Raw genomic sequence first — 23,677 nt, 5'->3', positions numbered from 1 at the left:
TTTACTTATCTCATAGTCCTTCCTGGTTGCCACTTCCCTCTGTAGCCAGCTTTCTGGCTCCAGATTGCTCTTGTACAGGTCACCTATTTTTCTTCAGCTCCATCTATCTATAGGCAGCTCCCGTGCGTGAGCTCAGTTCCTTCTTTTAGTTCTCCAAACTGAAGGCAAAATCAGTTGTAATTGCAGTAAGGCCTTATTGATCAATGTTTTCAGAATCCACAAACTCAAGTTCTTTCATAGAAGTCCTCCCTAATAAGCAGATCTCTGTCTGGTCTTCTCAGGTCGGATGCCCATCTCACAAAGATCAATTTACCATCCCCTATAGAAGTCCTTTCCACCTGTCTTCCTATCCTGACTTCAGGATTTCAAGCTCCATGGTCAAGATAAAGGGGGTGATCAAAACTAATGTCAAGTTGTGTGTTCATCTTTCAGGATCAACATCTATGCTGAAAGACTAAATCTATATTCAGGTAAAAAACAAAACAAAACAGTTTTCTAAAGGATATAGAATCTGCAGTGAGGAAGCTGTGCTTAGAATGAAGACAACCTTGTACATTCCTGTTCAGAGATGTTAGGTCTCTTAGAATCACATTGTTTCAATCTTCTATATGCCAGAAGAGAGCCTTTATTTTAGTGTAACTAAAAGACCTATTTAAAATATTTTTCATAAAATGAAAGAACAGTCTATACTCAAGGTGAAATAAAGACCTTGTAGAATAAAATAATTTTTTGACATTTCAAATGTCGGGTTTTTTTTTTCTCTTCCAAACACTAAGGTTTAAAATACTCTTAGAATTTCATATCCAAATGGATTAAATGTTAACCTTAGGAATTGAAATCAAGGGTGACTATGAAAATGCCAAAGAAGATGTAGAATGCTAGGGTAGTTAAGGACAGGCAGGCAGCTAAGGAGAGCACAAGTATTTGGACATGGGCATACCAAAAAAGAGATATAGAAAGAATAGATATAGCAGCCTGAGGCATGTCTGAAAAATAGGGAGTGCCTACTTAGCAGACAGAGTAGGCTTACTAAAGTAAATTGAATGCTGCGGGAAGAACTGCTGGATGAGATGAAAGATTCCTGAAGTCTCTGGAGTTTCAGTGAAGAGAAAAAGCTACCAGCCAAATTATCGTAGCAAAAGGAATTACTGTGAAATGGCTTTGTGAAGAAATTTGTATGGACTGTTTTTCAAATATTTGCTAAAAAGAGGAGAGATGGAATAATCTATTAATGGGAACATGTACTTGAGGAAGTCCCTTTTTTCTTTATTTTGTTTTGTTCGTATTATTTTTCTGATGGAAAGCTGATATGGTAACTTTAGCCTGGAGACAAAAGTTAAAAAAAAAATATGACATGGAAAGACTAGGTCAAAGGTTATCTTTGGGAAGTTACCTAGGAAAAGAGAGAGATATCCAAGAATTGGTTACAAATCTAGATGGAGATGGAACTAATACAGAGCCAAAGGTCTTCAAATAAACAAAACATGAGTAGCATTGAAAAATCAGAAAGATTGATTAGCAGTCCCTTTCAGACTCAGCTACTCAGCATGGGCAAGGGTGCTGCAATAATTATGGCCAAAGTATGAATAACAGGCTGTAGAATTTGGGGATCAGTGTGATGTGGAGAGCAAACTCTTGGTGGTTAATCACTGCAACCTGCACATCACGATGGCATTAACCCATCTGTGCTCCTTTGACCTTTAGAGTCAAATGAGGGAAAAGAGAAAAAGGTGAGACAAATGAACAGCTTCATTAGCATCTCAATAGAAAGTGGTAGAAAACCCAACCAAGCCAGCTTAAAACAAAAGGTTAATTCGTTGGCTGCCACTCCCAACACATTGATGGCTAGTGCTGACTGCAAGCTTAGGTTGGTTCCAGCCACCAATGATGTCAGCACATCAGCCTCTGTTTTGCTTGCCATGGAATGGCTCTTCTGATGCTTGAAGTGGTTAACTAGACAGTGGTAGTATTTCCCAGCTTTATGTGTTCACATACACAAATCAACTAGAAATGAGCAAGGTGTTCTTTCCCAGAGGATCCAATCAATGTATGCTCATGTTTCACTGGCTCTGGTTTGGTGATACACTCATCCCTTAACCGGGCATTGTGTCTGTGGGGATTGTATATACAAGTCCAGCGGTCAGGCTTCCTATGAGACAGGTGTGATATCAAACCTGCTTAGATTACATGCTTAAGAACCCAGACTGGAGAAGAGTGCTTTCTCAGAAAACAGCTATGTTCTATGAGCAAAACAAAAATTTTTGTGATAGCCCCAAAAGCAGGGAGACTTGGTCAAGGTTTGCTGAGATGCAGAGGAAAGCTTTTCACTGGTGGTAGCCTCTGGGAAAAAGATCTTTTTTTCCCTCACTAATTATTGCTTTTCTCACATAGAAGATGAAGTCTCCATTCCCTCTTTATTCTGGAATTCTGTAGTTTTACCCGTATACCTTTGTAAAGACTGACTCATGACTGAGCTCCCGTGGCCACCAAAAGGGAGCTGCTTATCACTTGCTCTATGGAGAGAACATTGATGAATGTGGGCTGCTATATATTGTGTATTGTTTCCAATTAGAAAAGTCTCTGAGAACATCAATTTGAGGGAAATGTGCTAATCATTAAAAATAAAATTATGATTTATGAATTCCATTTTTATGGTGTGAGTTGTAGGGAGGGGTGGCTGTTTGGAGGGCTGTGTTTATAAGCTGTTCTCACACCGGAGGTGGTGTGAGAAAACTACTTAGAAAAAGTTGCAAGAATTTTTGGTTGCTTTTCCTATTTTCTGCCCATCTGTGGTGTGTTACTTTCTACAAACTTTCAAAAACAGCCTCACTATTTAAGAAGGGGAAAGAACATCTTGACCAGATCTATTAAGAAAATGACGGACAAAAAGTTTTACATATTGAATAAAATTTCACTATTTGTGAATATCAATAGAACGTAAAGGAATATTTCCTTATGTTCTTATATATGTTTAAAAACTTATTTTTCTAATTATTAATAATAATGAAAATTAACCATATCTAGGGCAACATGTGCAATTCGCATATACAACAGTGTATAATTCTCAAAAATCCTGTGTATTAGGTACTTATATTATTTATACAGAAACTTGAGGCATAAAGGAAATAATTTACTTGCCTTGGGCTGTGTAATTATTAAGCATAAGAGACAAGTTCAGACTAAAATGGCACATACCCAACATCCACTCTTCTCCTTGTCCTTGGTAGCAGAACCCACTTTCCCTCCCAGTATTTACTTACCCTTTAAAGCCAAATGTTTCAGACCAACCTCAGCCCCAGGCTCAGGGCGGGTGAATCCTGACTGATTAAATTAAGTTCTTACGCCCTAATTTCCTAGCCAGCGAGTTAAGATTCACTGGTCAGCCATGTATTGCAATTCCGGTCAAAAGGTAAACTGACAAGGGTGTTGGCAGAAAGCTTTCCTCTCTATAGAACAGGAGTTCTGTGCCTTTCGGTGGTGTCATTTCTGTGTATGATGCTTGAAATAGATACAGGCATCTTGCTTCAAGCATAAAGCTAAATGAATGTAATCCTAAAGTTGATGATACACATATAGAAAGAAGGAAACCTGATATTGTTACTAATTTTTAGAATTCTTTACTGGAGTCAGCCTACCTTAAACTGTTTTCTTAAGAAAAATAATAAATTTTTCTATTATCTGGGACACCTTGGTTTAGGTTTGATGTCACTTGTCATTGGGAGCATCCTTACAGCCAGGTAGGACTTGCTCCAGATCCATGTGCTTCATCTCCAATCCTTCCAAGGAGTCACTCTATCCCAACAATAAATTCTAACAGAAAAGTGTGATTTCCAAGTTAGCTACTTAGAAGTCATCTATTTCCCATAAAACCAAATAATAGGTTGATTAAGTTTCCCAGAGAGCCCAGCCCACAAAACATATCGATCCTGTAATACAGCAGAACAATACAGATGTTTCTTGAGCAAGTATCAAGAACAGGAAATCAGGGACTTAAATGTTTTCTAAGTATAAAGATACTTCGTCATTCTTTGCTATATTTAATCAGCAAGCCTCCTTCTAAAACATATTTCTCCTCTGTCTATCCTCCATCTCTTCTCTCTCTCTTTCTTCCTTTTTTTTTTTTTTTTTTTTGAGGCAGAGTCTCACTTTGTCGGTCTTGATAGAGTGCTGTACCATCATAGCTCACAGCAACCTCAAACTCCTGTGCTCAAGCGATTCTCTTGTCTCAAGTAATTCTCTTGTCTCAGCCTCCCAAGTAGCTGGGACTGTAGGCACCTGCCACAACACCCAGCTATTTTTTGAGATGGGGTCTAGCAGTGGCTCAGGCTAGTCGCAAATCCGTGAGCTCAGGCAATCCACCTGCCTCAGACTCCCAGAGTGCTGGGATTACAGGCATGAGACACTGTACCCAGCCAAATTTTTTGTTTGTTTAGCAGGCCCTGGCTGGGTTTGAACCTGCTATCCCCAGTGCATGGGGCTAGTGCTCTAACCATTTAGCTACAGCACCCAGCCCAAGTTTCTAAGGTGGCTCACCTAACATATTGATCTTGTAGTTCAGTAAAACAACACAGATATTTCTTGAGCAAGTATCAAGTACAGGAAATCAGAGACTAAGTGTTTTCTAAGTGTAAAGATACTTCCTCATTCTTTTCTTTTTTTTTGTCCAGGGCGGGTTTTGAACCCACCACCTCTGGTATATGGGGCCGACACCCTACTCCTTTGAGCCACAGGCACTGTCCTACTTCCTCATTCTTTGCTCTATTTAATCAGGAAGCCCACTTCTATTTCTCCTCTGTCTATCCTCCATCTCTTCTCTCTTGTTTCCATCTCGGTCAGTCTAGGAGTCACCTTTATCCGTGAGACCGTCTCAGGACTAGCTGTCTAACACTCATCAGTCAGTTTTGCACTGGGACCTTGCTGGCCTCCAAGTTCTGTGCAGAAGTTGGGGATAGGGTGGGGCATTCAGCTCACTTCTGCTCCGGGATCCTGGAGACTTCCTTGGAGCAGGCTGCCACACTTCTTGTGGCTTGCCTAGGGTTGGAGTTCAGGTAGGACTCAGGGTCCTGTCTCAACCATCTGCCTTCTTTCTGACTCCTCTTTATTAACCTAGGGCATCTTTGGACAATCTCAGGAATGGGGACTTCACTCTGACTTGTCACATAGTCTTCTGTTATCTTTTTTTGGCCCGTTTCATCTCTCAAGAGGTCCAGAGTTTGAAACTCAAAAGCGAAGGAAAGGCTTTTTTCCTCCCTCTGGTTGTGTGTCATACACAACTTGAATTACTGAATGAATTCATGGCAGATTGTATAAACAAAGAGTCACAAGATAATGGGACATATTTTTAATTGTAATTTAAAAAATATTTTACACAGGGAGCAACTATTTTCTCCCCCAAATTTGGCCATACATGGTCCCCAAAGAAAAAAATGTCATAGGTGCTTTATATATATGAAATAATGGTCTCATTAAAATCTGGAACACTTTATATATAAAAATCAAGCATCTAATAAATTCTCTAATGCTTTGTTTGAAGCATTAAAAATGGCTTCAAAATTTCAGAAAATTGAAAATTATCTTTTTATACTTGAGGCAAGATATGACTGAAAACGTCAAGATTTGTAACATACATCAATACAAACAAAAATGACTTATTCCTCATCTGGTTTAGTACCTAACTATGGAAAATACCTGAATATTTTTTTAAGTATCTAAGGCCAGAGACTCTGTTTTATACTTTTGTTCATTTATTCTACAAATATGTATGAAAGACATTCTGTATTATGCATGCTCATAATCATCTTGCTGTTCTATTTGGCTACTGTTAGCGCCCCTTGGTATCATTCCCACTATTTTGTCCTCATGGCTTTAGAAAGAAATATATTCCTTATCTTCCCTTACACTCTTATTTTCTGAATATACCCAGCTCTCCTTATACTCTTATTTTTTGAATATACCCCAGCTTTCCTTAGGACCCATTTTCCACTTCTGCTTGGTTGAGAAACTGAGTTCTGTTTTGCAATCAAGTCACATATAGGTAATTTCCATTTGTAGCATCGTGTGTATAAAAGATTAATTAATTCAGATGATTTCACAGGTATGATTCTGCCTGTCCTGTCCCATAAAACTCACCATCACAGACGGTGAAATAATAGGCATGCGGTAACAAGCAATGCCACAAAGTCCATGTTATTGGAGAAAAGTAAATCTTATTTTCTTGGTAGAGAGCTTCATTGGCAAGCTGGGAGTGGAGGACAACCCTGTTCTTAAAGCTCAGTGTTCATCACAATCACTTGGGGCTTATGAGAACAGAGTGCTATGCTCGACCCCAGAGTTTCTGATTCTACAGGTTTTGGTGAGAGCCCTGAAGTTTGGTTTCTAAAAGGCCTATAGGTGATGCTGCTGCTGCTGGTTCCCAGCCCACATTTTGAAAACCACTAGCGGATGTCACAATGAGGCTACAACAACAGGGAGATACAACAGAGAACATTAGAAATCTCATGGCTGAACATTGAAAGTCTTATCAAAAGCATATGGCCCAAGTATTGCCCTAAGTTACATGTGAGATAACCTCCAGGAAATGTTACTACAGAATCAGGACAAGAAGCAAGGGGTGCTGAATTGGAGATTAGCAGTGTCTCACAGTGACACGGGTTAGGCTCAGGGGAGGCAAGGCCTGTCCACTGGCCCATTGGTCACCTGTCCCAAGTCAGGGAAACCATAGGTTCGTCTGTGGACTGGCAGCCCCATCCTTTTTCTCCTCCCGTCCTCCCCGCACCTAGTAGTCCTTATAAGGACACAGTTAGATGGAGCCTCCTGGAGTGTCTTTCTCGGATGTCTCGTTTCCCTGATTAGAACAGGCACCATATCTGTTCTCTGGAAAAGTAGGGTAGGAAGAAGATCAATACTTGATAAATATTGTTTTACTGTGGGATGATAAACATAATATAAAAGTTGCCTTTTAAACCAATGATAAGCATACAATTTAGTGTAATTAAATACATTTACAGTGTTGTACAACCTTCATCACCTTCTATCTTTGAAAGTTTTTCATTGTCCCAGACAGAATCTCTGTACCACTTAATCCATAATTCCCATCACCTATCCCATCAGACTGTGATAACCTCTATCCTACTTTGCACCTCCATGAATTTGCCTATTCTTCTAGGTAAATCTTTTAAGTTAGTAAAGATTATTTTTAGAGATGTCTCTCATTGAATTTATTTTTGACTCTCCAAAGTCTATGTTAAAGTCCAACATCTTCCCATAATGCCTCAACCACTTCCATCCCCATGAGGCCCCCCTTTTTCTGCAGGTTAGAAAAAAGGACATCTGCTTGGACTAATTTATGCTGATGTGTCAATAGCTGGAAGTTTAGGAGGCCTTGCTTCGTGGCGGAGGCTGTTCTAAGAGCTTCCTGCGCATTTATCCATTTCATCCTCACAGCCCCACGGCTGGGGAGAGTATTGTTACCATCTCTATTGTGCTGACAAAGGAAGTAAGACCCACACAGATGAAACATTTTTTCACTACTTACATAGCTGATAGGTGATGAAGTCAGGAGTCTGACTCTAGAGGCAATTTTCCTAACAATGGAGGATGCTTATTAATCAAAAATTCTGTAATTAGTGGAATATTAGGCTTTGTGCTTAATGGAATATCTCTGAAGATGTTTTTGAGCCGAGAGAACTTCCTGGCGGGGAGCCGAGTGTTCTGCTGGAAGCCTAGGGCGGTTTTATGCTGCGCCCATTATTCCCCTTCCCGTCCCCAACTGACTCCAAAAATATAAATCTTGATCCCAGCTCTCCAGGCGACTTGACTCCTGAGAACTTCCTCCTGAACATTCCTCAGGCCTTTCCTGCTAGGAGTAGGCACAGGCCCTCCTAGGCCCCAGCCTCTGCTTCCTCAGGTGGGCATGGTAGAGGCCTCACGCCCCCCTCATACTTGACCTCATTTCAGCCAAGATTTGCCGGCCTCTGGGGAATTGTGCTCGGGTCAGTGTACCTGACTCCACCACTCATTCAGTCTCCATAGTCACTCATAGTCAATGGTTATTTTCTCACAGTTTAAAAAAGAAACTAACAAAACTAGAGGGAACCTTGAACAAAGCTATCAGGTTGATAAAAAAAAAAATGAAACTGCTGAAAAAAAAAAAATTCAGATAAATATCTGCAAACCTGCCATTTTAAATCCTTTTTGGAAAAAGACAGGGACTAAATAATAAATAAATAAACATATAAACATGCTTCTTGGTGGTGACCTGAAAGAAATAATTTAAATGTATTTAGTACTCAGGAAGTAGGTTACTGACAAGGAGCCATGGCATTTCAAATATATTACCATTTTTCCGCCTGACATTTAATTCTTTGTACTTCAAAGTAGCCTGAATTTTGCCATCCAGACATATTTCTCTACGAGAAATATAATTCGATATTCTGTGTTTGGAAAACGAATTTAAGCTTCTTCCAACCCAAAATTCCTTGGTGGTCCAAACTCCTTTAAGACTTCCCCCCCACTTTTTTTTTTTTTTTTTTTAAGAAACAGGGTCTTACTCTGTTGCCTGGCTGGTCTTGAACTCCTGGGCTCAAGCCATCCTCTTGTCTGTGGATCCGGAGTCACTGGGATTTACCAGCATGCACCACTGCACCCAGCTTTGAGAGTTTTTAAGATTAATTATTTTTAATTCTAAATTTCAAGGCAGAGATGAGATCAAGAATAATGATTACTGACATTATGCACCAAATGTGAAGGTAATCTGGGTACTTTTAAAATCCATGCAGCTGGTATGGAGGATGACTCGGTAGTTAAGAACTTACTCTGAAACCATCATACATGAGTCCAACTGTGGCATGGCCCCTCCTGGTTCTGTGCCCCTGAGCAAATCACTCAAGATGTCTGTGCCTCAATTTATTTATTAGTAAAATAGAGGTAATAATAATATTAGATCTTCTTCGTGGTGTACATGTATTATTGAGGATTAAGTGAGCTGAAGTTTGCCTCCTTGCTGGTTCATAGCAAGAAAGCAATGAAGTTAGCTGGTGTTATCATCTATATCAACGGTTCTCAACCTGTGGGTCGGGATCCATTTGGGGGTCAAACAACCCATTCACAGGGGTCACCTGAATACATCCTGCATATCAGATATTTATATTACAATTCATAATAATAGCAAAATTACAGTTATGAAGTAGCAAGGAAAATAATTTTATTGTTGGGGGTCACCACAACGTGAGGAAATGTATTAAAGGGTTGTGGCCTTAGAAAGGTTGAGAACCACTGGTCTATATCTGTCTTCAAATAGTCTGAATCCTGAGTGAAGGATTGGTATCACCTTTAGGGTTTTGTTTTGTTTTTTGCTATTTGTGGTGTGAATTGGGCTTGGGGAAAAGTCTAGGCAGCTCAGAACACAGACATGTGTTAATCAAAGAAATATCCATATTGCAGAAAAATCAACCTCTCCTAATTCCCCTAGCTGTCTTGGAAGGGCTTCAGTTGGAACATATGAGTTTAGTGGGTCAGTAGCTCCAGGTCAGTGAAGCCAAAACAGCTTCTATGGACATGATGTCCCACTCAAGGTACCAAACAATGGCCCTCTTTACTACGCCCTTCCCCGTGGGATATAGGTGTCCAAGACATGAAGAACTTGGATCCCCTGGCCTTCTTCCTCTTCTAGGTGCTACAACTCTGGAATTTCCTGCCCTGATGCCCAGTATTCTCCTTTACCATCGTTTGAGCACTGAGACATCAGAATTCTCTATCCAAGGTCTGCAAACCTGTCTCCTAAGTCTGAATGAGCATCATTCTTAGGTCCTTGCCCCCAAGGGGGCCCAAACACCATTGGTGTTCACCTTCCCACCAGTGAATGACCAGGGAGCAGCTGCTTTCAAGGCCAGACTGGTTGATGGCGATACTGGGGGCTATGGTGTCCACCTGCTTTTGTGTGAGGCCTATACAGTGAGGGCCTGAGTGAGCAGGAGGTGCGAATAGAGGGGAAGCTGCAGCCAGCTGGCCTGGCTCTGTCACACAAAGGGTTGAGAATTCTTAATTCAAACCTGACTTGTCAGCCTTTTATGAAACTTATTAAGAGCAGGATAGAGCATATAACAGTTTGTTCACCTGATATACAACTTTAAAATATTTAGGTATATGGTATTTGGAAGAAATGTGCTCCTGCCTTGGGCCCATCAAATATTAGGGGCAAAACTAAATGAGTTACTTGCTTGGTGAAAGTGCCCTTTATAAGAATAATAAATCAGGAAAAGGAAATTTCAAACTTGAGAAAACAATTTCTCCTAATTGTATCCAGCACTTGATTTTTAATGCTTATGGGACGTAATGTGGACACCATTTGTCTGGAAAGAACCATGTGGGTACTTGGGTATAACCATTTTCCAGGAGTCTACCATGGATAAAAATAATTTCACTGACATGTAATTGTAAGAGTCAGAATCCCATGACCTCTTCTTCCGTGGCCGTCGCCTTTTTACTTCCCTTCCCTACAAACTTTCTAATTCAAAATATAAGCCCTTTGGGAGTTTTGTCATCTAATTTCAAGAGAAAATTTGGAGTATAAATAGCTTTCAAGGATCAGTGATCATGGATTGGACACAGGGTCAGTTTTCACAGCTCTCCAGCCCCTATGAACACCCATCTGTGTTTAGGACCCCCTCACTTTATGGTTAATGACTCCAGTGGGACTAAAAAACAGTTATAGTAAACACGAAAGGAATTATGTTCAGAGGTAAAGAGTAATAACATTTAACATATTTATTCCTTATTTTTTTTTTATTTTTACCCTCCATAGAGTGCTGTGACATCACAGCTCACAGCAACCTCACACACTTGGGGTTAAGCAGTTCTCTTGCCTCAGCCTCCCAAGTAGCTGGGACTACAGTCGCCCACCACAACGCCTGGCTAATTTTTTGCTGTATAGTGCATTTTAAGAATCTTAAGAAAAATGCACCAATAATTATTCTCTCATGTTTTAAATTTTTCTTTGTTTCTTTCTTTTTTTTGAGACAGAGTCTCCCTTGTTGCCCTTGATAGAGTGCTATGGCGTCACAGCTCACAGCAACCTCCAACTCTTGGGCTTAAGTGATTCTCTTGCCTCAGCCTCCCAAGTAGCTGGGACTACAGGTGTCTGCCACACTGCCCAGCTATGTTTTTTTTTTTTTTTTTTTGGTTGTAGTTGTAGTTGTTATTGTTGTTTGGCAGGCCCAGGCTGGGTTCAAACACTAGCTCCACTGTATGTGGCTGGCACCCTAGCCGCTGAGCTACAGGTGCTGAATCATGTTTTAAATTTCTTAAACACAAAGTCTTCATTTCTTAAGAGCATTAATGGTATAAACAATTATGCCCATCTGCCTCCTTACATGAGGGTAAAGAGTAATCAAGATATTGAATGTTTGTAAAGCAAAATGAATTACAATATTTGGGATCTCATTTTGTCATCCTTCTTGCCCAAATTTCTTTCAAAAATGAAATAATTGGTCATATATTTTACATGTGACATACTCTTGTGTAAGTATTCAGTTACTTTCATATCTTAGATACATGCATAAGAAAATTGTTGATGATAATTCTCTATCCCTGGAAAGTTCAGGATTTTCATCCTACTTTATATTATAGATTTCATTCTGTCCTAAACAGCACGGGCAGATGGACTAAAGAAGCCACTGGTGCTCAGAGCAAGGAGGACACAGAGTACGAAGCAGCTGCTCAGAAAAGGGAAAATGGATAGGACGGAAGAGGTGGAAGGGAGCAGGGAGAAGGATGTGCCATCAGGTTTTTAGTTTATTTTTAAAATTGTTTAAATTTAGGTTTCATCCTTGTGTCTTCTCTCTACACTAAAGGTTTTTGTTGTTTCTGTTGAGAATGAGTGTCTCCCTCTGTCACCCCGTGTAGAGGACCGTGGCATCATCACAGCTTACAACAACCTCAAACTCTTGGGCTCAAACAATTATATTGCCTTGGCCTCCTGAGTAGCTGGGACTACAGGCAGGTGCCATCACACCTGTCTAGTTATCTATTTTTAGTAAAGACAGGTTAACCTAATGAACCTGCTACAACTTGTTTATGTCTTCATTAGGAATTTTTTTTGCCATTCTCTACTTGATAAACGAACACAAAAGAATTAGTATTTAACCGAAATGCTGAGTTTCTTGGCTACAGGCATGTAAACACTACATACATTTTTAATTTCCTTTCCTGTGACTTTATTAAAAAAAGCTATGAAAAATGTTTAAAGTCTTTTCTATGCCAAAAATACATGTTTTTCACAATTTGTTTCAAAATGTAAAGTAATTATTCAAGGGAAAATTAACCTAAAAGCAATGAAGGGGGGAGATGATTGGCAATAGTGAATTTACCTCTCAAATAATACGGATCCTAGACTAAAACTTCTTCTAGCATTTCCATCCTCACCCCACGCCCCAGAGGTAATCAGTTATAATAGTTAAGTGTAAATACTTCTAGACTGGTCCTAGTCATCCAGGGGATATATACTGACCTCCTGCTCTGTGCCATACAAGCAAGAATAGCAGTGTCACTAGAGCAAAATGAATAAAGGATCCTGGTTAAAAAATAAGTTAGAGATTTAGCTTGGGGTGACTTATGAAGGGCTTTATGAATTAGGCACCGACACTGTCTGGCTTACACTTTAACACAGACATCGTGGCTATGGAGGGAAGAAAGACCGATGGCTCAGGAGCAACGGACTGATGGGCTGAGAGACCATAAGGGAGGCACTGCAGTCGGCTAGGCAGGAAATGTTGGGGGCCTGGCCTCCTGCTCATAAATTGCTGGTGTGTTGCAAAATGGTACGGCCACTTCAGATGACAGTCTGGCAGTGTTTTACAAAACTATACACACTGTTATTATTACCGTCCAGCCATTGCATTCCTTGGCACTTACTCAAATGTGTTTGAAAAACCTGCACACAGATGTGCTTTGTTCATAATTGCAAACCTTGGAAGCAACCAAGGTGTCCTTCAACAGTAGAATGCATAGACAGTGAAAAGAAGTGAGCTATTAAGCTATGGAAGAACATGGAGAAATCTTAAATGCAAAGTGCTAAAGGAAATATGCCCATCTAAACAGCTTTCACTGTGTGATTCCAACTGTGGGGCAGTTTTGAAAGGGCAAGATGGGCGGCACCTGTGGCTCAAGGAGTAGGACACCAGCCCCATATACCAAAGGTGGCAGGTTCAATCCCAGCCTTGGTCAAAAACTGCAAAAAAAAAAAAAAGGAAAGGGCAAGACTATAGAGACAGTAAAAGTATCAGTTGCCAGGGGTTAAGGAGGAGAAAGGGAGGAATAGGTGGAGCACCGAGGGTTTTTAGGGCAATAAAACTACTCTGCATGATAACCGTAGTGGTAGATAACATGTCATTGTACATTTGCCGCAGTCCACAGAATGTCCAACACAACAAATGATCCCTAATGCAAACCATGGACTTCAATAATCACCAATATTGGCTCACCGATTGAAATAAATATAACACAGTGTCACAAATTGTCAATAGTGGGGTAAATTGTAGATGGAGGAGTGGAGATGAGATGTTTTTGAACTCTTCTGTACTACCCACTTAATTTTTCTGTAAGCATAAAATTGCTCAAAAAAAAATTGGCTCAGCACCCACAGCACAGTGGTTATGGAGCCAGCCACATACACCAAGGATGCTGGATTTGGACCTGGCCCAGGCCAGCTAAACAACAATGACAACTGCAACAAAAAAATAGCCAGGCATTGTGGTGGGTGCCTGTAGTCCCAGCTACTTCAGAGGGTGAGGCAAAAGAATCACTTAAGCCCAAAAGTTTGAAGTTGCTGTGAGCTGGGACACTGTAGTGCTCTACCAAGGGTGACATAGTGAGACTCTGTCTCAGAACAAAAGAAAGGCTATTGTTTTTGTTTTTGTTTTTTCTTTTAATGAAGCAGGTGCCCAAGATTGTGGACCTCAGGCAGAGAGAGCAGAATGCAGAGTCCTCTAGAGAATGACAATCATTCTAAAAGAAAAAATAGAACCTCTTCACCCAAACAAAACAGTCAAGTGCTGGCTAACTGGAGGCTTCCCGGTCTCACACGCTGGAGTAGCAGAGATGTAAACATAGGGAGACGAAGATGCTCTCAGGCCATCTCTGCCATTGTGCTATAGAGCAAAGAAGATACCTGTAGCTGCTTATTTCTGTCTGCTAAAGAGACAGGAAATTTAAACCAAGTCTTAGACACACAGACACACATCCAGACTTATCATACTGTCCTGGTCCTTCCCTTCAACTGTCCTATCCAGAAATAAGTTCACTTCTATAAGGATGAACAACTCTCAGAAAACCCCCACATAGAGTCCATGCAAAAATACAATAAGAATAAAGGTAGAAAGAATTAGGGAAAAATAAGTGACACAAAACCCATGCCAGAGGAATGTGCAAATCTTTGAGCTTGTCCTATAAACTCATTTATTAAAATCATCGCTTCTGTAGAAATAAATGAATAAGTTTAATACAAAGACATGGGCTTAAGAAATAAATGATATAACACAAGGAGGTGAAAAATAGGTGCACATCACTCAGTAAGCCAAAGTGGAGGGGAGACAAGCCTCTCCAGGGAAGAAAGCTGCAGATTTTAAGACATTACTGAAGACATACACGTAAAACAAGAAAAAGGTAAACAAAAGAGGATGAGGAAAAAGACATCTTTAAAAAATATGTTTATTGGAAAATGGTAAATATGTAAACTGGATAAAAGAGATCTCTGGAGGCACTAATGTGTTTCCCTGAAGAAGAGAATCAAGCAAATGGAACAGAAAAAAAGTTGTAGTGGGCGGCGCCTGTGGCTCAGTCGGTAAGGCGCCGGCCCCATATACTGAGGGTGGCGGGTTCAAACCCGGCCCGGACGAACTGCAACCAAAAAATAGCCGGGCGTTGTGGCGGGCGCCTGTAGTCCCAGCTACTCGGGAGGCTGAGGCAAGAGAATCACTTAAGCCCAGGAGTTGGAGGTTGCTGTGAGCTGTGTGAGGCCATGGCACTCTACCGAGGGCCATAAAGTGAGACTCTGTCTCTACAAAAAAAAAAAAAAAAGTAGTAGTTATAATCTAAGAAAACATTAGTAAAACAGCAATAATGTTTTGAACCATACAAGAAAAATGATGTGCAGCTCAATACCAATGAAGGCCTAGAAAAAATTGAACTTTTAAAGTAAAAGATCGTTTTTCCAATTGTGCTGAGTTATCAGAAGCTTCTTAACTAAGCTCACATCATTCTTACATCTTATTCTGTTCTTCCCACAGCACACAGAGCGGGCTTTTAGAAATGCACATCTTACCACATCTTGCTTAGAAACACTTCAATGACTTTTCATTGTAAAAATGACAGAATCTTTCCAAGGCCTGATAGTAGCTGACTTCTACCTATATTTATCTCCTGTCTTGATTCACTGTCCCTCTCACTCAGTACCCTGCACCCACATTTGGCCTCCTTTCTGTTCTTCAGACACATAGATGCTGATCCATCCTCAGGGCCTTTGCACTTGCTCTGCTGTCTGTCTGGAATGAATGTCCTTCCCCCAGCCTTTTCCAGGTCTAATTCTTTCTTATTCCCCAGGTCTAACTCCTTGGCCATCTTACCTAATGTAGTGTTTCTAGTCTTAATTAATCTTGTTATATCATTCTCCCTATTTTCTTTAAATTCTCTTTCTTTTAGAATACAAGTTCTATATGAGGGGGAATCATTCTACATTTTTCGATTTGTTATCACTTCATAGGTTGACAATAATTTTGCATTGTCTGCACAGTATGGTGTTTAGTCAATTGTAAATAGGATTTTTGTACCAGAAATAAAATTGTTATGTTCCATTGAATGAATATTAATAGAAAGCTGAGTCTTTATCTTTTATCCTATTTATAACCCATATTAGTAGTTTCCACACAGTGTTCATAAGTGATGGAAATATTCTTTCTTGTTCAAACCAATAGGGCACACGCATGCACACAGAGAGAAAGAGAGACATTAACAGAGATTTATTTTAAGAAATTGGCTTATGTGAATATTGGGGCTGGCAAGTCTGAAATCTGCAAGGCAGACTGGCAGGCTAAAAAATCTGGCAGGAATCAATGTCTCTGTCTTGAGTACAAATGCAATCTGGAAACAGAATTCCTTCCTCTTTGGGAGACCTCTTCTTTCTTAAGGTCTTCAATTGATTGGAGGAAGCCCACCCACATTTTGCTTTACTCTTAATCACTTCTAAAAAATACTTTGACAGAAAAGAAGGTAGACTGGCGATTGACCAAACTGGACACTGTAGCCTAGCCAAGTTGACATATAAACATTACAGAGCTATTTGTTACTTTTTCAAGATCCCCTTTTTAAGTTATATGTGTACAATATCCTATTCCATGCTTTTTCTTTACATACCCTCTTCCTTTATCCTTGCCCATGAGTTAATCCATACCCTTCTTTCTCTCTGGGATTATATGCTGTCTCCTTCTCAATAAGTGACCTCATACATCATGACTAAGGATCGCCAGTCTTCTGAGTGAACTATCATTTCCGTGTGTTGATTTTATCATTTTTGATGATCTGTCTTGGGTAATTCATGAGTGTAGGACATAAACCCTTAAGTCATCAACATCTGCTGTAGAGGATGTGGCAACCATTACAGTGTGTCTTAGATTTGCTGATAAAACAAGGCAGCAGTGGAATGCTTGGAGCACAGTGACATCACAGGATTACACCACAAGGATTCCTATTCCACCTGTCCTGCTCTGTTGTTTGATTTGATCACTGCATAAGAGCAATAGAAATGGCATAATCTTTAAAGATTTAAAGTGAATTTTTTAAGCTGTACAGTTCAGTGACTTGCTGAGATGGGCTAAGGAATCTAATTTAAAATGGACAAAAAGAGGAAAAGAAATTTTTGCTTTGCTTGTCCATTTCTGTGTTGTAAGGGTAAATCAAAATCAAAATCATCCAAACGTAAGATCCACACGAAAGTAAAAAATAGGATAGAGTAAGTATTAATGAGAATTAACATCCAACTCTATAAATCTTTTTTATCTTCAGTTGTATACATTTAGCTTTGTAACTGCAGCACTTCAGTTCTGTTTATTTTTCATAAGTTATCTCGTAAATTCATGTTTAATACCATGAAAAATAAATATTTGTAAATAACTGTCTTTGCATGTCTATAAAAAACAGCAGAACATATAGGAAAACATTTAAAGGAACATGAAGATGTACTCTTATGGATATTATCTTTTGAGCCTATCTTCGGTCTCACTGGGTACTTTGGGTGGACCTCCTTTTTTTTGCCATTTTGTTTTGTTCCTTCCTTCTTGAGGATGTGTGACTTATCCCTGAGTCTTTAAGATGTACGGCCGCCTCTGGCTACATTCCCCTCATTGGCTCATAATCCTTAGGCCTTAGTCTGTGCAAAGAGATTTACCAAAGCAAATGAAACACACAGGTCAAAGTTGAAGTGTGCCAAAGGAGCTCTGAGTTCTTAATTTGGTGCACTGGCAAGGACAGAACAACTCAAATGACAGGCAGACTTGGCCTGGAGGCAAAGCCTGACAGCTCAGTACAGCTGCTTTTGTATTTGGTAGGGAGCCTTTCACAGGATCTTGCCACTTGAGACCATTAGGAAGTTCTTGATTACTGAAGCTGAGTGGCCTTATAATATGGGTGTTTTCTTTTCTGCTTTAATGGCAGCTGTTATTACTGGTCAGTCCAGTCTCCCTGAGGTTTTCAGCATGGGAGAGGTTCCAGTTCCTGTTCACTGCCTCCCTCCTAGATTTCCTTGTCCAGCAATTCTAAACCCACCAGTTTCTCTTCCGTGAGAGCATTTTCTCTGAACTGAAGATGTTTCTTCCACTTAAATAGGCTTGGTCACCTGAAATAAGCTTTCAAAATACTTCATTTATTTTCACGTGTTTTCATCTTTTAACTTTTGAAATTTCCAATGATAATATGAGAATGATCTCTTATTATTTTCCTAAAATTTAGAAATACTTACCCAATAAAATAGCACCAATGAATGACTTTTGTAAATTCCTAAGCCGTATTCAAATAGCATGTACTATCTGTACTATGTATATAAGATTCTTACACATGTGACAACTATTATAGATTCAATTTCCCTTTTGTGCTTCTATGCCACTTGCTGCTTCTGACAGCAGGCACGTGTTTATGGATTCTTTTCTCTATCTTACAATTAGAGTAGCATATGAATGTTTCTACATATTAGTAATTGATACTTCCAGACTGGCTTCATTGTACAAAAAGCTGAAAATGCTCAAGTCTTTTAGGTTTTGATTTCAAAAGATGATCAATTTGAGAAATTAAGAGCTTTTCAAATGTTAGCGCAATTTCTTTTAATAGTTCTTATTAAGGGATAATAAGGGAGTAATTTGCTATATTTTAAGTCCCACTGCAATGCTTATTTTTTATTATTAGTTTTCTACTCTCTTTTCTAATGTTTGATCTGCATAAATTTTGTAGGCGACTGCTGGATACAGACGATGAGCTTGGTGACATTCAGACTGATGCAGTACCATCAGAAGTTCGCGACTGGTTGGCTTCTACCTTTACACGGAAAATGGGGATGACAAAAAAGAAACCTGAGGAGAAACCAAAATTTCGGAGCATTGTACATGCTGTTCAAGCTGGAATTTTTGTGGAAAGGTAAGTGAGATCTTTGGTGGTTCAGGACAGTAAAATTTGAATGGCAGCACATGTATTCGCTACCTCAAAGTTCACTACCTCAAATTTTACATATTGGGAAAACTGACAGTCTTAACCAGTATGGACATATTTAGGACATTATGACAATCTTACCTATAACAAAAATACCTTGGCCTGGTTCTACTTTTTTTATTTATTTTCAATTGGCATAAATATTAAAAGCAAAGACTTTTGAATGGTCATTCTCCTCAAATGAACCTTTGTGAATAACTGTTTAAAATCAATTCTAATACGTTTGTGTGTTATACAACTAATTGTACCTGAATAAAATGTAACATCTCATCAAATAAATTATGCATGGGGTAGCATTCTACATATAAAAATGAAGCAGGCCTTTCTGTTCCCTAAATACAAATGACCATACTCTCGTCATCTTTCCATCGTGGGAATTTTTTTTCTTAACATTTCTATCACTGAAACAAGGGGTATTTGATGGTCCCTAGAAACACTGAGTCAAATCACCAGAGTTTCCTACATGAAACACGTGTTGATATGACCCAATTTTATATTCTTTTATCCTTTAAGAACACAGCTTATTTATATGTCTAAGAAATAAGATGTTTCAGAACTAAAACCACAAAAAGACTCAAAATAAGCATGTTATATCTGACAGAATTGAAAAGTAATTCTCAGAAGTCCTTTAGATTAAAAATAATGATATTAAATTATATATAAAATATTTAATATTTTGAAAATAATAATAAAATGAGGAACAGAGAAACCTTATGTCGATATTCTTTAAATTTGAGAGAGAACACATTATTTTTCTTCTTCTGATATCTTTAGGCCTGACCTCTCATAAATATTACAAACTTCAGTTTCCCTCTACTAAAGGACCAATGGCAAGCACACTTGGGTTTCTAAAAGTGAGAATGCATTGTAAGAAATATACTGTGCATGTTAAAGATGTATTATAAACACAGTATATAAAAGCTTTTAATATTTTGGCATGTGCCTTTTTCACCCAAAATAGCATCCACTGAGTGTTTTTCAGCTTCTTTTGTGTTATTTCTTAACCGCATCTAATTGGCTTAGTTTTTTTTTTTTAAATCCTAATAATAAATGGTCTGATTAATTTGGTAATATGACACCATCCCCTTAAGTACAAAAACTTGTGCCAACTTCACTAGCTGGGACCAAAAGTCTGAGGCAGGGAGGCCGAAGAGAAGGAATTTCTATAACCATATTAGCATTTTAAAAATCAACTTAGGCAACTGTGACACTTACTGATTTTTCTATAGCATCACAGTAAAAATATCTAAGTATTATTTCAGGAAGTGATAGAATCACAGATAAAACATCAAAGTATGTTTGATTTGCTAAAGGAATATGTATTTTGCTTTTTTCATTTCAAAGAAATTGCAGAACTTGGCAAACTGAATAAAAAAGTAAACTGTGAATGCAAAGCAACTGAATTTCTATTTCCATTCAAGATAAAGTTAAGAAGAATTCTATTAAATATATTGACACACTAAATTTCTATTTTTTCATATGCTACATAAAAAAACTTTAATATCCTATAGAAATAGCAAAATTGTACTTAAGGTAACCAAATCAAAAAGCAGTTTTGAAGAAATCAAAGTGCTATGGACACATGAAAATGAAATAATTTTTTTATCACTACTGAATACTTCATGATAAATGCTTAAAAATAGTGGGATAGGTTTATTTTGAATTTTCAAAAGTAATCATCTTCAATCTTAAAAGTTGCAAGTATTTTTAGAGTGCTTTCTTGTTGCTTCCTCTCTCAAAAATTCCCCTCTTGAGATTCGATACCATAACAAATCCTGGTGATTACTTCCTCCAAAATATCCTGAATATACCTCTTCCCCATCTCCTCCTGTAACCCTAGTCTAAGGCTCCATTCTCTGCTATCAGAACTATGTCAATGGATTTCTGTCTGGCTTCTCTCTTCCTCATGTACTCTTTCCACATGAGACATTCCATGGTGATGTGTTAAAATATAAATTTTTTCCTGTTCCTCTTAATCTGAAAACCATCTGACAGTTTCTGATTTCACCTGTTTATCAGGTCTTGTTTGGTCAGGTCTCCTTTTTCTTTGTAATGTCATTTGATTTTTCCTTCATCCTTGACTGAATATACCATTCCAATGTGATTTCAATTCTAAGAACATTTCTAAACTCTTTCTGTCTTGGAGCTATTAATCCTACTGTGCTCTCTGTCAGAAATTATTCTCTTCACTCTCCAACGTGCCTGGTCCTTTTTGCTCTCCACAGGCCTTCTTTGATCACTCTGTATGGATTCTTAGCACTGCTCCCCAGCCTGTGGTTTACCTCAGAGCTCTTATCCCAGTCTATAATCCCGTATTGTTTCTTATTTTTTCTTATGTCTTTTTACTATTGGAATAAGCCCTGTATTTTCCTTGCCCTCCACTAGATAACCTGTTGCCTTACCCAGTGCTTGGCGCAAAGTATATCTTCTTTTAATTTTTGAATTATATTTTGTAATTATTATAAAACCTTTGTTAAGTAAGCTGCCACATTTCCAATTGGACTTTCACTACCACTAAGAGCCCAGGAAATTCATTATTCTTTTTCAGCAACTTGTAATATATCACCCATTTACTAAAGTGTCAGACAACCATATTAAGGTTTCTCCCATGCTCATTCTGATTCCAGGATGATGTATTTTGATTTTCCATTTTAATTTTCTTTTTTTTTTTTGTAATTTCAGAATTTGGTGGGTACACGTGTTTTATTTACGTACTTTGTGTTTTGCACAAATTGAGTATAGGTTATAAGTATGCCTCCCACCCAGACAGTGTAGGAATTTTCCCTCTTCTGCCTCCCCTTTTTCTCAGTTTGATTTTCCTTGATGTTTACTTTCATTTGTTTCTCCATTCCTGTGAAATTTCACTTAGAAGAAGGATCTCCAGTTCCATCTAGGTTGTCACAAAAGCTACTAGAGCACCATTTTCCTTTATGGCTGAATAGTACTCCACAGTATGCATATAACACGTTTTATTAATCCATTCATGTATTGGTGGCACTTGGGGGTTTCCACGTCTTTGCCATTACTAATTTTGCTGCCATGAACATTCATGTACAGGTGTGTTTTTTAATAAAATGACATTTTCCCTTTGCGTATATACCCAGCAGTGGAATTGTGGGGTCAAATGGTAGGTCTACTTTAAGTTCTTTGAGATATCTCCATACAAGTTTCCATAGAGGTTGTACTAGTTTGCTGTCTCACCGATAGTATAGAAGAGTGCTTTTCTCTCCACATTCACACCAGCGTCTGTTGTTTTGGGACTTTCTAATATGAGCCATTCTTTTTGGAGTTACGTGATATCTCATTGTAGTTTTGATTTTTATTTCCCTAATGATTAGAGATGTTGAGCATTGTTTGATAAGTTTGCTGGCCACTAGTACTTCTGCTAGTGTAGAAGTGGTTTGGTCTCAGTTTGGTTATTTCTTCATCTGCTCGAGTTCTTTGTAGATTCTAGTTCTAGGTCCTTTATCAGATGGATAGTATGCAAATATTTTCTTCCATCCTGTGGGTTGTCTATTTGCTCTTTTGATTGTGTCCTTGGCTGTGCAGAAGCTTTTTAATTTGATCAGGCCCCATTTATTTATTTTTATTGTTACTATCATTGTTTGGGGGGTCTTCTTCGTGAATCTTTGCCCTAGACCAATATTAATATGAGTTTATTCATCATTTTCTTTAAGGAATCTTATAGTTTCCTGTCTTAAGTTTAAGTCTTTTATCCATTGTAAGTTAATTTTTATGAGTGGTGAAGGGTGCATTTCAGTCTTTTATATCTGGCTATCCAGTTTTCCCAGCACCATTTATTGAACAGGGCTTCTTTTCTCCAGTGTATGTATTTACCTGTTTTGTCAAAAATCAGATGAGAATATGCGGATGATTTCATCTCTGGGTTCTCTGGTCTGAACTATAGGGTCTATGCTTCTGTTTTTGTGCTAGTATCATTCTGTTTTGGTTATTATAGCCTTGTAGTATACCTTAAAGTATGGTAAAGTGATAATCTCTCACTTTGTTTTTATTATGTAAGGTTGAATTGAATATTCAGGGTTTTTCTGGTTATAAACAAAATGTTAAACTATTTTTTCTAGTTATGCAAAAAAGTGTCATTGGTATTTTAATTGGAATTAAAATCATTTTGGGTAGGATAGCCATTTTAACAATGTTGATTCTGATCCATGATCATGGCATATTTTTCCATCCATTTACATCCTCTGTAGTTTCTTTCTTCAGTATTTCATAATTCTCCCTATAGAAGTTTTGCACCTCCTTTAAAGTATACTGCCAGGTATTTTATTTTCTTTCTTACTACTGTTATGCATCTTTGATTTGATTCTCAGCTTGACAGTTAATTTTCTATTTCTAATTTTTTATCCTAGAATTCTATTCCTGATCATAGGATTAGAAAAGTGTAATAATCAGAAAGTTTCTCTCTCACTTTGGAGGGATAAACCTCTTTTTCTTTCTTTATATTTCATATAATGACAAAGTGCATCAGTATTCATTTCTCAGTTTATTCCAAGTGTAAGAAACTCAATGGCACCAGAGTTACCACTGAGCCCAGGGAGCTCTAAGCAATGTTAATAGTTGGAACCAATAGTATTGGCTGCAGAATAATGGAAATCATTTTACTACTAATAATAGTTATATTGAATATTTATTGTATTATCCTAGGCATTAATATCATGTAGCCTTAACAAAAGCTTATAATTATTCTTATTTTATAAATGAGTGACATTAAATAGCTTTCTGAAAGTCAGACAGCTAATGAGTGTCTAACTTGTGGTTCAGAACATGTGTTTTCTTTGCTACATTATACTGCTTTTCTGTCCGTGAAGTCATACTGGCTTAATTTATTTCACATTTTAATATTTCTTATTCCTACTTGATTTTTATATTGACCCTTTTCCCTATTTATCACCCTTTCATTTCCCCTGCACCT

The 23,677-nt window shown here is 38.3% G+C and overlaps 1 protein-coding gene across 5 annotated transcripts in view; it reads left to right on the top strand.

Moving 5' to 3' along the window:
* The window catches only part of PDE1A (phosphodiesterase 1A), a 402,616-nt gene that overhangs the window by 302,905 nt on the left and 76,034 nt on the right, over window positions 1-23,677 (top strand). For all 5 annotated transcript variants that reach the window (XM_053597603.1, XM_053597605.1, XM_053597604.1 and 2 more), the window contains one exon: window positions 18,490-18,672. In XM_053597603.1, coding sequence (XP_053453578.1) covers window positions 18,490-18,672 — 183 coding nt within the window. The remainder of the gene's footprint in view (window positions 1-18,489; window positions 18,673-23,677) is intronic.

The sequence above is a fragment of the Nycticebus coucang genome, chromosome 7, assembly GCF_027406575.1.
Source record: "Nycticebus coucang isolate mNycCou1 chromosome 7, mNycCou1.pri, whole genome shotgun sequence".
In the NCBI taxonomy this organism is placed as follows: Eukaryota; Metazoa; Chordata; class Mammalia; order Primates; family Lorisidae; genus Nycticebus; species Nycticebus coucang.
This window is presented reverse-complemented; position numbering and strand designations above follow the sequence as displayed.